The sequence below is a fragment of the Rana temporaria genome, chromosome 3 (genome assembly GCF_905171775.1).
Source record: "Rana temporaria chromosome 3, aRanTem1.1, whole genome shotgun sequence".
In the NCBI taxonomy this organism is placed as follows: Eukaryota; Metazoa; Chordata; class Amphibia; order Anura; family Ranidae; genus Rana; species Rana temporaria.
Genome location: NC_053491.1, coordinates 376,660,430 through 376,674,934, shown reverse-complemented (window position 1 = coordinate 376,674,934; position 14,505 = coordinate 376,660,430). Strand labels below are relative to the sequence as shown.

Sequence of the window (14,505 nt, the reverse complement as noted above, 5' to 3'; positions counted from 1 at the left end):
CGCCGTAGGGAACCGGGCAGTGAAGCCGCAGCGCTTCACTTCCTGGTTCCCTCAGCGTGGATGGCGGGGGGAGCAGCAGAGTGACGAGCGATCGCTCGTGCTCTGCTGCGATCGGCGCTGGACTCCAGGACAGGTAAGTGTCCTATTATTAAAAGTCAGCAGCTGCAGTATTTGTAGCTGCTGACTTTTAATATTTTGTTCCCATGGCACATCCGCTTTAAGGCACAATTGGACTCTGAAAAAAATACTTGGAGGAAGGGATTTTTGGCAGAAGAGATATGCAAATTCTCTCATGCCAAAAACAACTTCCTCTTTTCCCCAAATAGTTTTTATTTTCTGTGTTCACTGTATATGTCACACACCCAAGCACTGTACACTCCCAATTTATTCTTGGCATCTGTAAGATGGCAGGTGCCCGGGACAATGTAACTCCTGTGTGCATGTGCAGAAATGACATCATCAGTACCTACCTAATGGCCAAAGAGTATAGGAACTGGGAAGCAGCGGCGGCAGAGATGGTGGCGGCGAGGGACAGAGCCTGCATTGTACAGAGCTGGAGAAGAGCACACTGCAAACCTTTAAGGGAATTGTGCCATAATGTACAAGTATATCGTGCCAAAATCTCACTCAGCACACAGCGGGTTAATACCGCTTTCATTAAGGGACAAAATAAAGCCCAACTCCAGCTAAAACTTTTTAAAGTGGAGGTTCACCCAAAAACTTAATTTTTAACATTAGATTGAGGGGAATCGGGTTTTTTTTTAAAATCGAAGCAGTACTTACCGTTTTAGAGAGCGATCTTCTCCGCCGCTTCCGGGTATGGTCTTCGGGACTGGGCGTTCCTATTTGATTGACAGTCTTCCGACGGTCGCATACATCGCGTCACGATTTTCCGAAAGTAGCCGAACTTCGGTGCGCAGGCGCCGTATAGAGCCGCACCGACATTTGGCTTCTTTCAGCTACTCGTGACGCGCTGTATGCGACCGTCGGAAGCCTGTCAATCAAATAGGAACGCCCAGTCCCGAAGACCATACCCGGAAGCGGCGGAGAAGATCGCTCTCTAAAACGGTAAGTACTGCTTCGATTAAAAAAAAAAAAAAACGATTCCCCTTGACAAAATGAGCCTCAATCTAATGTTAAAAATAGTTTTTCGGGTGAACTCTCGCTTTAAGCAGTTACATCAACATACAAAGTAAGTTCTGGTTGGCCACATGTCCGCTTAAAATCACCTTTATTGGAATATATATATATATATATATATATATATATATATATATATATATTAGGGCTGTGGAAATTAACTATTAATTCATCGATTAATCTTAAATTTTTTTGATCGATCAAAATTATTTTGATTGGTACTCACCTCACCGCTTCCGGGCCTTCAGGGAGTTCCGTCGGAGATCTGGTGACATCACGGACACCGGCGGGGCTTGCCGTGTCCATCTGAAGGGCTCCTTTGCTGTGCCTTCATATCTGCATGCCGGCGGGACCTTACTATCTGCCACACGCAAGGGCTTTTACACTTCCATCTATCAACCTGGGATTTTACAGCCATCCACTGGGAGTTGTGATAGTTCCCTTCACGGGACATCTACATGCCAACGGACTGATGTTAACCTCTCCTCATCTGGATTCAGCAGTGGTATTGTTGTACACATTTTTATACCAGTATCATACTTAGCTACATGTTTTTATGACTGCTTTTGCTACCGTTTGGTATTACTCGCACCATTTTTACAGTTTATGTAGCTACATCGATTTTAATTACAGTGCAATATTTATTTTGTTACCTACTTGAAGACTATAAAAGTTTTAATGCTATTCCCATCGAGCGCTGCCTTTGTGTGTTTTTTGGGTCCTGCTATCCATTTTTCCAGTGGTTGGTAGCTGCACTGGGAATCAGCCTGCAAGGAGATCAGCTAAAAGTAGTTGGATCTGAATGTGCGTAATAATTAATCGAAATTAGTCGATTAATCGATTTAAAAAAAAAAAAACGATTAATCGAACACAAAAATTTTGATCAGTAACAGCCCTAATATATATATATATATATATATAAGTGACTCCAAAACACAAGAATGGGGGCACAGCATAACCAGCTAACTTGTTTCATGCTAACTTAGCACTTAGTCATAGCTATAGGTGAGCTATGATTAAGCGCTACATTAGCATGCAATGCGTTAGCTGGTAATGCTGTGCCCCCATTCTTGTGTTTTGCAGTCGCTTTTAAATATATGCTACAATAAAGGTGATTCTAACCAGACATGTGGCCACCCAAACATTCCTTTCCTCCTGAACCTGTGACGGGCAGGGCCAGCCCCTGGTACAGTGTCAGTGGAGGTGGAATCGGGAGACCGACCTCGATCCGTGTTTGCTTCTATTCGGTTACATCAACAGTTTTTATTTTGGGGAAAAAAAGTTTAAAAAGTGACAGTAAACTGTTTTTAAAAATAAATTCTATTCAAATATGTATTCTTAGAGGGGTAGCCCTCCTATCCTTTTCAGCCAAGGAAGCTGCTTAGCCTCTGTTTGATCTGTAAGGCTCCTTTCACACCAGGGGCCTGACAGACAGACCCGATTGGATCACCCATTGTTCACTATGCAGCGGCCAATGTCAGCGGACCGTGACCCCTGACACCCACCCGCATCCAATCTGCTAAATACAGACGAATGTAAATCTGTTCTATACTGTCTGGTGGATCGGATGAAAGTCGGATGGAAACGGACAGGCAGGTACAGGGTTGCATGAAATAGCAATTGTCAGTCAAACTATTAAATCACTGAAAACTGAACCATAGCCTGGTAACAAAGGGGTATCACAGGCTGGTACTCAAGTGGTTAAATCTGGACTGGGCAAACAGCTCTATACCCGAATGTGAGCTTTTATAACTAGCAAAGGTTTTGTAATTCTTTTCAACCTTTCAATCCATACACTCCTGCCACACAACACAGCCAAATCTGTAACTTGCACTGCAGTAGCAGCACATCATGATCAAGTATACACTCCCCGCTGCTGATTGGACAATGAAGAAAAAGCAGCACACTATTAAAGTGGTACTAAACACGCATTGTTTATATTACATTGTCCCTTTAATTTCTGTATTTCAATATACAGCTGTCACATGACTGCTGACACCCGCTGGCATCTGATCCACTAAAAACAGACAGTTTGGATCCGTTCCTATCCGTCCGGTGGATCGCATGATAATCAGATGGAAATGGACAGGCAGTCTGTTTCCATCCAACTGGCATATAGAGACCAGCGGGCTACGCAGAGAGGACACGGACCTGTCATCGACTTTGTACTTAGCGGGGAGATCCCCTGCTGAGAAGGGTTGATGGATTCTACTCCATCTGAAAGGGGCCTAACTGCCATGGTGCTGCACATGTGATCAGTTATGACACCAGACATTTAATAGTTTGACAGTTTGGATGAGGAAACAATCAAATGTGACAGTTAGAAATCCAGGAATGTTTTTTGAAACCGTTAAATTAATGGGTTTAGTTCCACTTTAAGACCCCTTTCACACTGGAGCGTTTTTCAGGTGCTTTTGGGCTAAAAATATCGCCTGAAAACGCCTCCCCTGCAGCCCCAGTATGAGAGCCCCTAGTGCTTTCACACTGGGGCGGTGCGGTTGCAGGATGTTAGAAAAAGTCCTGCAAGTAGCATCTTTAGGGCGGTGGAGGAGCGGGGTATACCCCACTACTCCACCACCCCTGCCATTGAAATTAATGGGCAGCACTGCCAAATCCATTCCATTCCATTCCTATCCATTAAAATGCATGTGCCTCCACTGTGGGGACGCTCATTGTTTAGTGTTAGGACCACAGATATTACAGGGTGCCTTGGCGCGCCTCTGTGGCTCACGCATGCGTTTGCAAATGCGTGCGGACTGAACCCCTGTTTTTAACGCATACTTTAGACAGGTTAATTGGTTTTCTGCAAGCTGGTCGGTAAGTAGGCTTGGTTTTTCCCTGGGCATTCCCCAGGTTTTTGTTGTTATCTGCTTTAGCCTTCCAATGCTACTTACTGTTATGGCCAGCTATAGACGGGGGCAGTGGACATGTTTATGCTTCACCTGTGGTGTTTATATTGGTCCATCAGTGCACCAACACCTTTGCAGCCATTGTGCTATATGCTGGGTGCTTGGTGTGCTCTTGTACCTTTAAAGGAGGGGTGGCTTCCCTTCAGTTCACCTGCCCCTGTCTATCCATTAAAATGCATGTGCCTCCACTGTGGGGACGCTCATTGTTTAGTGTTAGGACCACAGATATTGCAGGGTGCCTTGGCGCGGCTCTGTGGCTCACGCATGCGTTTGCAAATGCGTGCGGACTGAACCCCTGTTTTTAACGCATACTTTAGACAGGTTAATTGGTTTTCTGCAAGCTGGTTGGTAAGTAGGCTTGGTTTTTCCCTGGGCATTCCCCAGGTTTTTGTTGTTGTGAGCACTGCCAAAGAGCCTGCAAAGCGCTTCAGCAGCAGTGCTATTAACCCTTTCTTTTGCCGCTAGCGGGTGTTAAAAGCGCCCGCTAGCGGCCTAAAAGCTCCGCTAAAACTAGCGCGCTTTACGGCCAACACGGCTGACAGCCCGTGTGAAAGGGCTCTAACTGAAGAAAAGTCTCTCCTGCAATTTCAATACAGGAGAGGAGCCTCTACAACTGTACAAAACTAAAGGGAAGTCTGGAGGTCAGCTTTATGTTATAAATTTATTTTCAGTCACATGAAATACTGTATCAAATATATTTAAAGCGGAATTCCAGCTTGTAAAAAAAAAAAAAATTTAAAGTCAGCAGCTACAAATACTGTAGCTGCTGACTTTTAATATAAGGACCCTTACCTGTCCTGGGAGCCCGCGATGTCGGAACCTAGCCGATTCGTATCATTTTATTTAGATCAATGCTTCTACTATTTGCTTTTACATTTTGAAAAAGTGTTTGTTTGTATTTACGTGAAATGTGATGTTTTGTTCCCCTGTGCAGGACCATTTTGCCTTTCTTTTCCTCAGGCCTGTATTTTGGCATTGTCTTCACGTGGGAACCAAGTGAATTTAATTACCACCTTCGTCAGCCTGAGTAATTAATATGTGTCAGTTTTAAAGTGATAAGGGCTCATTCAGATGGCAGATTAGTGTCATTCTCAGTGCAGAGCCGCTGGCAGATGCATGCGCATCCACCAGCACCAGTGGTGTATCTAGGGTATGGCAGCCATGGCAAGTGCCATAGGCGCCATTGGGGAAGGGGCGGCAAAAAGCCTCCCCTGCACGAAAAAACTTCCACCCATCCTCCCGCACTAATATAGCCTCTGGCACAGCAATGGCTAATATTGCTACTTGGCCTGGGGAGAGGATTGACAGGCACCCCCATGATGGCTGATGACTGGCCAGACCGGGTACACGTAGGGTAGGGTAACAGTGACGGAGGCAGAGACAAATGCTCTGCCTACACTCCTCTGCGTGGCATCATCTTCTCCCCGGAGCTGGCAAGGAGGAGAAGAGAGGATGGGTAAAGGAATGGATGGTGGCCCCGAAGGGGAACCCCCAGCAGCAGTGTCCTTCCCCCCCCCTCCCTTGCATCCCCCTGTGTCCCCTGTCTGCACTACATCCCTCTCTCCCTCTCTGTCCTCATAACACTGCATCTCTCTATCTGTCCCCAGTGTCCCTCTCTATCCTTGTTGCACTGTGTCCCTCCCTGTCCCCCCTCTCTGTCCCCAGTGTCCATCTCTGTCCTCCTCGCACTGTGTCCCTCCCTGTCCCTGGTTATCTGAAAGATGGGTTTCAAATGTTTTGACAGGGGCGCAGTTTCAGTGCTTGCCATAGGCACCGTTTTCACTAGATACGCCTCTGCACAGCACCAGTATGAGGCTCTGCATTTGGATCCGTGCACCAACTTCGGCCTGCATGTCCAACTTTCACGTGTAATTGTGTCAGCGCCAAAACTTCTATAGGCTGCCTGCACGCAGCTTCAAGGTGGATGCACAAGCAGTGGACAGCACGATTCTGCCATCTGAATGAGCTCTAAACTTTAATGCAAGCAAATACTATTGCTCTCCTGGCATTCTGCTCTTTGACCACTAGAGGGAGCAACATTACTAAAGAAAGAAACCACACAGCCAGTTTGTACGTATGACAACGACCTTACCGCTAGAATTTAAAAATTGAAACAGAATCACTCTGTACAGGCCCATTCACACCTATGCTTTTTTAAACACACACTGATATTTTTCAAGTACACCCAACCAGTTTGTCAGTTAGCCTCTCCTATCTTTGCCATCTTGCACAGCTGCAGCCACCAGTATAATCTAACACTTCTGGGTGTATTGCGAAGCTGTGGCCCCCCATTATGTTTTGGGGTTCAACAGTCACTATGTCCTGTAGATACATAACAGCCAGCAGGTGGAATCCCAGTGTTCAGCAATGGGGAGAAAACATTTGACACAACAAAAAGTGACAGATAATAGCAGGCACAGCTGTGCAAAAGAGCGAGGAAGAATGGAGTCGCCATCTGCTGGACAGGTAATGAGAGCATTAGTTATCTTCTTTTGAAGATTACTTTAATTTAACGCCCAATAATTATTTTAGCTAAATACACTACACATGCATCGAAACAAAACTGTTCAAGGTCTTACAGCTTGCTTTTTCTAGAGGAGGAGTAGAAAAGTAGAAAAGGAGTAGAAAAGCCTGTTTCATGTTAGCATGCTACAGAGACAGACCCTTGATCTTTGTGTGAAAGCAGTAGTCTCTCTGCAGAGGTCTTATACACCCCCTGCTGAATCAGCACTAGAGCTCTCCAATCGGTAAAGCTTGTCATGCTTCCTGCTGATGTTAGCAGGAAGCTAGGTACAGCACCCTGCTGGCCTTTCCACCAGGCATGATCCACGTGCACTGCAAAGAGGAGCACAGGGACCCAGTGATGATATCACTGAGTCTAAAATGAAGTAGGCAAGAAAACAGAAAGTTTACTGCTCATGAAGGGGAAAGAAGAGGAACCGGGGTGGGCAAAATAATAAGCAGGTTACCTACCTGTCGATCTCTCACAGTAAATATACTGCAAGTGGGCAGCAGGTACAGGCACAATCACGTAAGTAACACCCTTCTTTCCGGGTTTCAGGGCGGCACGTGCGACAGCAGAATTCAGCCAATGATTTCAGTTAAAATCAGCTGATTGGCTGTGTTCAATCATACACAGAGCTCTATTTACAAACACACAGATCTCTGTGTGCATAGGAACTGCGATCTGGCTGTTTCTTCTCCCTGCAAAGCAGGGAGAAGAAACAGCCAGATCAAAAGGTAAAAGCAGCACACATTATACTTGTTAAGTACACAGTTAACCACTTAAATACCTCCTAGATGTTAACCCCTTCCCAGCCAGTGTCAATAGTACAGTGTCAGTCTACAGTATTATCACAGATCACTGTATTAGTGTCACTAGTGTTGTCAGTGTCAGTTAGTGGCCCTCCCAGACGGTGTCTGTTAGCACCAGATTACTCGCCACCCTATCACAATCCCATTATAAGTCGCTGATTACTGCCATTACAGTATAGCGTATATAGCTGTGTAAATACAGTATATAAAACATAATTTGTGGGCGCAATAACTTTCATACAAACCAATTAATATACACTTATTGGGATTTTTTTACCAAAGACACGAAGAATACGTTTTGACCTAAAGAAGAAATTCGATTTTCTGTTTGTTTGTTTGTTTTTTTGTTTTGTTTATAATGGAAAGTAGAAAAAAAAATGTTTTTTCAAAATTGTTGGTATTTTTTTATATTTGGTATAGTTTATATCGCAAAAAATAAAAACCCAGTGGTGATCAAATACCACCAAAAGAAAGCTCTGTAATTGCTTAAAATGGGGGAACCGGGTGGTACTTTAGCTTTACCAAAAGAAAGCTCTATTTATGTGGAAAATAAAAATAAATTTCCTTTTAATTTTCATACAGTGTTGCATGACCGCGCAATTGCCCGTTAAAGTAGCGCAGTGCTGAATAGCAAGAAAAAATCTTCCAGAGGCCAAGTGGTTAAACTTCAACTTTAAATGGTCTGTTGAGTCAAAATGTTTCCTGTTGCTTTCTTCCATCTCTAGAATACATTTTTTCGAAATTAACTCCAAATTCTCCTGAATTTTCTCAGCATTTGATATTCTGTTGAATTGTGATTTTCACACGAACCATAAAACTGACAGCTCGGGAATGATAAGCGTGTTTATGATTCCTACAGAGCGTGGCAGTGCAGGTGAAGCCGACAGGTAGAACTAACAAAACGCAGAGACTGCCTCTTTGTTCCGGTGACCTTGCAGCTCCCTCAGGGTCAACATGACTGAGAGGGAAAATAAGACTTAATCCAGACATTAATAGAGCCGTCAGCGGGATAGACTCGTGTACGGCCTGTTTACGCAACATTTTCATTCAACAATTGTGAATGGGTGTGTTGATCCTGTAAATAGGTTTACAGAAAGTGGAATTATTGATACGGTAGGATACGGGCGGATTAACAGAAAATCTGATGATTAAAGTATAGCTACAGCCAACCCCTCACCTCCCTTTTTCTAACAGAGCAAACCCTCATTTACTTTTTTGGTATGTGTCCCATTGGAGAGATTTCCCTTCACTTCCTGTCTCAGAGATATAATGCATCTGAATGAAGATTGAGACAGCAAAATGGCTTTCATATGCCTCCTGTTCAGCCTACTATATACCTGCACCAGCGCACCTGTCAAATTAGGACCTGTGGCTGTGTTCATACAGCGGCTGCATTCCCATAAAGTAACAGGTGGCACCAGCCGCATCAACAAACCACTCATAAATCATAATTATGCTTTAGTCAAAAATATTTTTTACATTTTTAAACAGCCCTGTGTGTGTGCCTGTGTGTGTGTGGGGGGGACATTCTGTACAGAGGGCCCCCCTGTGCTTTCACAAACTGATACATAGTAAACACAGTTTACTATGATTCAGTTATAAATTAACACAGGCGCGATCGGTACCGTTCACTCTAAGGGCTCTTTCACACGTCCGTTCAGTTTTTCAGATCAGTTTTTTTTTTCATCAGTTGATCCGTTTTTCCGTCAGTTTTTCGTCAGTTTTTCATCAGTTTTTGCATCAGTTTTTGCATCAGTTTTTGCATCAGTTTTTGCATCAGTTTTTCCATCCGTTTTTTTTTTTGTTTTTTTTTGGGGCTTTTTACATAGAAAAACGGATGTTAGCGGAACGGATGATAAACGGATCATCCGTTAACGTCCGTTTTTCGTCCGTTCCGTTTTTTAGACGGAAGAAAAATAGGGTTTTCTTCCATCCAAAAAAACGGAACTGAACGCAGACGGATGCTAACGGACGTTAGCGGATGCTCATCCGCTAACGGACGCTAGCCCATAGGGAAGCATTGCGGTCCGTTAACGGACGTCCAAAAAACGGACGAACGGAACGGACGTGTGAAAGAGCCCTTATGCCCTGTACACATGTTGGGGATTCCCGACTGGTCAAGGTCCGTCGGAAATCCAGATGGGAAAATCAAGAACCTGCTCTCCCGTACACACAAGCAAGTTTTTTGAAAGGAAGACTCAGATGAGAGCTTTTGGCTGGGAATCCAATGTGTATGCTCCATCTAACCGAGAAACTCGACGGGCGAAACACATCGTTTTGCTCGTCGAGTTCCTTGTAAAGCCGTCGAGAAACTCGACAAGCCAATTTTCTCCATTCCCGTCAAGAAAATAGAAAACTTGCTCTCTTTTTGGCTCGTCGAGTTTCTCTGCAGTTTCCTCAACGAAAATGTACACACGACCGGTTTCCTCGGCAAAAAAATATCTCCCAGCAAGTTTCTTGCTGGTTTTTGCCGAGAAACTCGGTCGTGTGTACGAGGCCTGAGTTTTTCCGTCAGGAAAACTGCCATAAATAGCCGGATTTCTCATACACACGGCTGGGTTTTCCGGCGGAAAAAAGTCAGTCGGGATTCCCGGTGGGAAAAAAGAGAGCAGGTTCTCTTTTTTTGTCTGGCGGTTTTTGGGCAGATTTCCCTGTCGGAAAAACTGCGAGGAGCATACACACAGCCGGGATTCCCGGCCAAAAGCTCTCCTCGCAGTTTTCCAGTCGGGAAACCTGGTCGTGTGTACAGGGCTTTTGTGTGATTCAGGAAAGGAAGGGGTCAGTAAATATGACATTTTTGCTGCCTATTTCCCAAACAGACCCCCACCACCAACACACACACAATTAATACACACACACACAGACACACACACACACTCTCTCCATCCTGAAACCAATTCACCTGTTTGCCTGCAGAAGCCGAAATAAAAAGCAGGGAGAGACACAACTCCAGGTGAGTAGGTCCAGGCGTGGAGAGGTTGGGTGCACGCCTCGGCTCGCCTGTCGTAATCAGCCAAAATGAAGAAAATGGCTGCACACCAACATAACAGAAGTCCATTTATTGAGGGATATTAAAAGTGCATGACACACATCACAGGTACATCAGCTGGTAACAGTGGTTGACGCGTTTCACAAAACTAACTGTGCTTACTCATAACCCTGAAATGTGCCACTGACATTCCGTAAATATGCCAAACCCCCTCAATTTACGGAATCTCAGTGGCACATTTCAGGGTTATAAATAAGCACAGTTAGTTGTGTGAAACGCGTCAACCTCTGTTACCAGCTGATGTACCTGTGATGGCACTTTTAATATCACTCAATAAATGGACTTCCGTTATGTTGGTGTGCAGCCATTTTCTTCATTTTGCCTGCAGCAGCTGACAGCCAATTGAAGGGAGAGAAGAAGAGGCTGGCAGCACTGCGGGGGGGGGGGGGGACAAAGGGGAATTTGAGCTGCGAGGGAAGGGGATCATGGGCACATGGAGGGGCGATCAGAGCAACAGGGTGGGGTAAATTCCTGAAACTGATCCCCCTGTGACTCCCCCTGCAGTGACTGACAGCCAGTGAAAACGAGAGGAGGAGAAGCCGGTTGCAACACTGGGGGAAGCCACAGGAGGCCATCCGAGATTGGTTCCCCACCACTCCGATCACCCCCCTCCTGCCCCACTGCAAGAGAGAACATTTTGTTTTTCTGGATTAGGGCTTTGAAGCTGAACTCCAGACTTCTCTTCAGTCTTGCACAGCTATACAAAAAAAAAGTTATATCTGTCTCAAACGATTATACAAAATTAATTCAGGTGCAGTGTTGTAAGACATTGTAATTGTCGGGTAAACTATTACAGAACTGAAAACTGAACCATAGCCTGGTAACTAAGGCTCCATTCACACCTGAATGCGGCGTATTGTACCGCGATTTGCCGTGACAAATTGTGTCATTTTGTCCCGCGATTTGCCGCGACAAAACGCGGCGTTTTTTAAGCCTAACATACGCCGGAGGGGTGATTTACATTGTCGGCTATGCCGAACGCCGCCTGAAAAAAAGGGTCCGGGACTTGTTTTGAGCTTCAGGCGTACGGCGTTTCGCGTGGAGATGTGAACCATCTCCATAGCCGACAATGTTAAATCACCCCTCCAGCGTATTGCAGGCTGAAATAGCGTCGGGCGTAAAAACGCCTAGGTGTGAATGCAGCCTAAGGCCCCGTACACACGAGAGGATCGATCCGCTGGAATTGATCCGCGGACCGGCTCCAGCGGATAGATCCCCTGGTGTGTACGATCCAGCGGATCTGTTTCCGCGGATTTTTGTCCCCGGGGATGGATTTCCAGCGGATCAAAATTTCTTGACATGCTAAGAAATTGATCCGCTGGTCTGTACAGACTCACCGGATCAATCCGTCCGAATCCATCCCCCGCATGCGTCGTAATGATTCGACGCATGCGTGGAATTGCTTATATGACAGCGTCGCGCACGTCGCCGCGTCATCATCGCGACGACGGCGCGACACGTCACCGCGGACGGAATTCCGTGGGGATTTTGATCTCATGGTTAGTACAACCATGAGATCAAAATCCGCCAGAGGATTTATCCGCGGAAACGGTCCCCCGGACCGTTTCCGCGGATAAATCCTCTCGTGTGTACCCGGCCTTAGGGGTATTACAGGCTGGTACTCAAGTGGTTAAAGCTGGACTGAGCTAACAGCTCTATACCCAAATTCGTTTTTTTTTTTTTATAACTAGCAAAGAATTTGTAATTCTTTTCAGCCTTTCAATCCATACACTCCTGCCACACAGCACATCATGATCAAGAACACACTTCCAGCTTCTGATTGGACAAAGAAGAAAAAGCAGAACACTGTTAAAGTGATACTAAACACACACTGTTTAATTTACATTGTCCCTTCTATTTCGGTATGTGGGTGATGGCACTGTAATGATTTTAATAAAAAAACACCTAAGTACCTTTTTCCTAATCGATATACAGCTGTCACAGATCTTTCCCAGTCTGTCTGCAGATAAACATAAGCAGGAGGAGCCTCTAGTCCTCTGCTGCTGGTCACAATAGAAAAAAACTGCCTTTGGAATACAGAGTAAAAATAAATGAATAATATCAACAAACTGTTTTAAATTGGCATACAAATATATATTTGAACTTAAATCTTTATTATTTTGTGGAAAGAACATGGTGTTGCCAGATTTCTGCCAGTCACAGACTGTGTTCGGTTCCTCTAGCCTGTGTCTTAGAATAACAGGGAGGTGAAGCCACTATTAATCTACATGTAATATCCCGCCCTAATTGTGTTTAGCTGGTTAGTGGGCATGGAGGAGGAGGGAGAGGGCTGTCATTTACCACTGTGCATATATCCACATGTGTGACTCTATAGTCAGATGTGATAGGAAGGAAATGCTCAGCATTGAAACTCACTGAAAACTGAGCATGTGCAGAGCTGCCACCACAGCTGCAAAATCCCTAACTAAATAGGGGACATGAACAAAAGGAGGAGATAGAGAGAAGCAGGATCAACCAGGTTTTTGCAGAATACAGAAAACAAATCTTAAGCCTTGTACACACGACCGAGGAACTCGACGGCGAAACACATCGTTTTCCTCGTCGAGTTCCTTGTTAGGCTGTCGAGGAACTCTACAAGGCAAGTTTCTCCATTCCCGTCGAGGAAATAGAGAACTTGCTCTCTTTTTGGCTCGTCGAGTTTCTCAACAGTTTCCTTGACGAAAATGTACACACGACCGGTTTCCTCGGCAAAAACATATCCCCCAGCAAGTTTTTGTCAAGAAACTCGGTCGTGTGTACGAGGCTTTATAGTTACTGAGTGACTGAGTACTGAGAACAGCACGTAATACAGCATTGATTGATTAGGTTATTCTGAGGTGGGTTTAGTGACACTTTTAGGGCCGGTTCACACTGCTGCATGGTGCAAAATCGCATGTGATTTGCACCGCACTGCAGTGCAAATCACATGCGATGTCCGTCCGTGCGATGCGATTTTAGCCATACAGATAGTATGGCTGAAATCGCATCGCCTTCAGACTAAACTCGCACAGGACCCTTTTTTTGGTCTGCACCAGAATCGGATCCCATGGGTGTTCACACCTATGCGATCCGAATCATGTCCGAACTGACAGTTCGCAGTGCGATCTGTGAGCTGAAATGGGGGTGTCATTAACAATGTATTGACACTCCGCAGCTGTTCGCATATGGCAGTGTGAACTGTCATGCGAGTCGGGTATGATGCGGGAAACCGCAGTGGATTCGCAGGGTTCCCGCATCGCACTAGTGTGAACCCAAGTGATGTTTTTGCTCACTCTACTCTCCAGACCAGGCAGCAGGTTCTCTGACAGACGATGTGCATGCAGCTGAAGTCTGATTAGATACATATGTGTATGCAGGGCCGCCATCCGGAATTATGGGGCCCCTTACACAGCTTCAGGCATGGGCCCTCCTGGAGCAGAGAACCAGGGGGGGGGGGGGCGCCCCTTTACAAAAAAAAAGAAGAAATAAAGAAAAATATACATAAAAAAGGGGGGTAGCCATCCGGGGTGGCCCTGGGGACCTCTGGGCCCTTTAATAAAAAAATATATATATATATATATATTTTTTTTTTTTTTAAAGGGGATTGCCATCTGGGGCCCTGGGGACCTCTGGGCCCTTTAATTAAAAAAAATATATATATATTATATATACATACACACACAAATAATTTTATTTTTTTATATAAAGAAATTACAAAAAAAGGGGGGTTGCCACCCGGGACCTCTGGGCCCTGTAATAAAAAAATAAATAAATAAATAAACCTCTGGGCCCTTTAATAAAAAATACAAAAAATATATATATATAAAAAAATAAAAATAAACATTTATAAAAAATAAAAAAAAAGGGGGTTGCCATTCAGTTCCCTGTGGACCTCTGGGCCCTTTAATAAAAAATATATATATATATATATAAATTATTATAATTATTATTATTATTAAAGGGCCCAGAGGTCCCCAGGGCCCCGGATGGCAACCCCCCTTTTTTTAATAAAAGCATTACATTTTTTTAATTTTATTTCTTTTATATATATATATATATATATATATATATATATATATATATATATATATATATATATATATATATATATAT

The 14,505-nt window shown here is 44.5% G+C and overlaps 1 protein-coding gene across 6 annotated transcripts in view; it reads right to left on the bottom strand.

Moving 5' to 3' along the window:
- Positions 1 to 14,505, bottom strand: part of ITPR2 (inositol 1,4,5-trisphosphate receptor type 2) — a 499,601-nt gene that overhangs the window by 340,885 nt on the left and 144,211 nt on the right. For 4 of the 6 annotated variants that reach the window (XM_040345602.1, XM_040345605.1, XM_040345603.1 and 1 more), the window contains exon 10: positions 12,327 to 12,440. The exons of the other annotated variants lie outside the window; for them this stretch is intronic. In XM_040345602.1, coding sequence (XP_040201536.1) covers positions 12,327 to 12,440 — 114 coding nt within the window. The remainder of the gene's footprint in view (positions 1 to 12,326; positions 12,441 to 14,505) is intronic. 6 annotated transcript variants of the gene reach the window in all.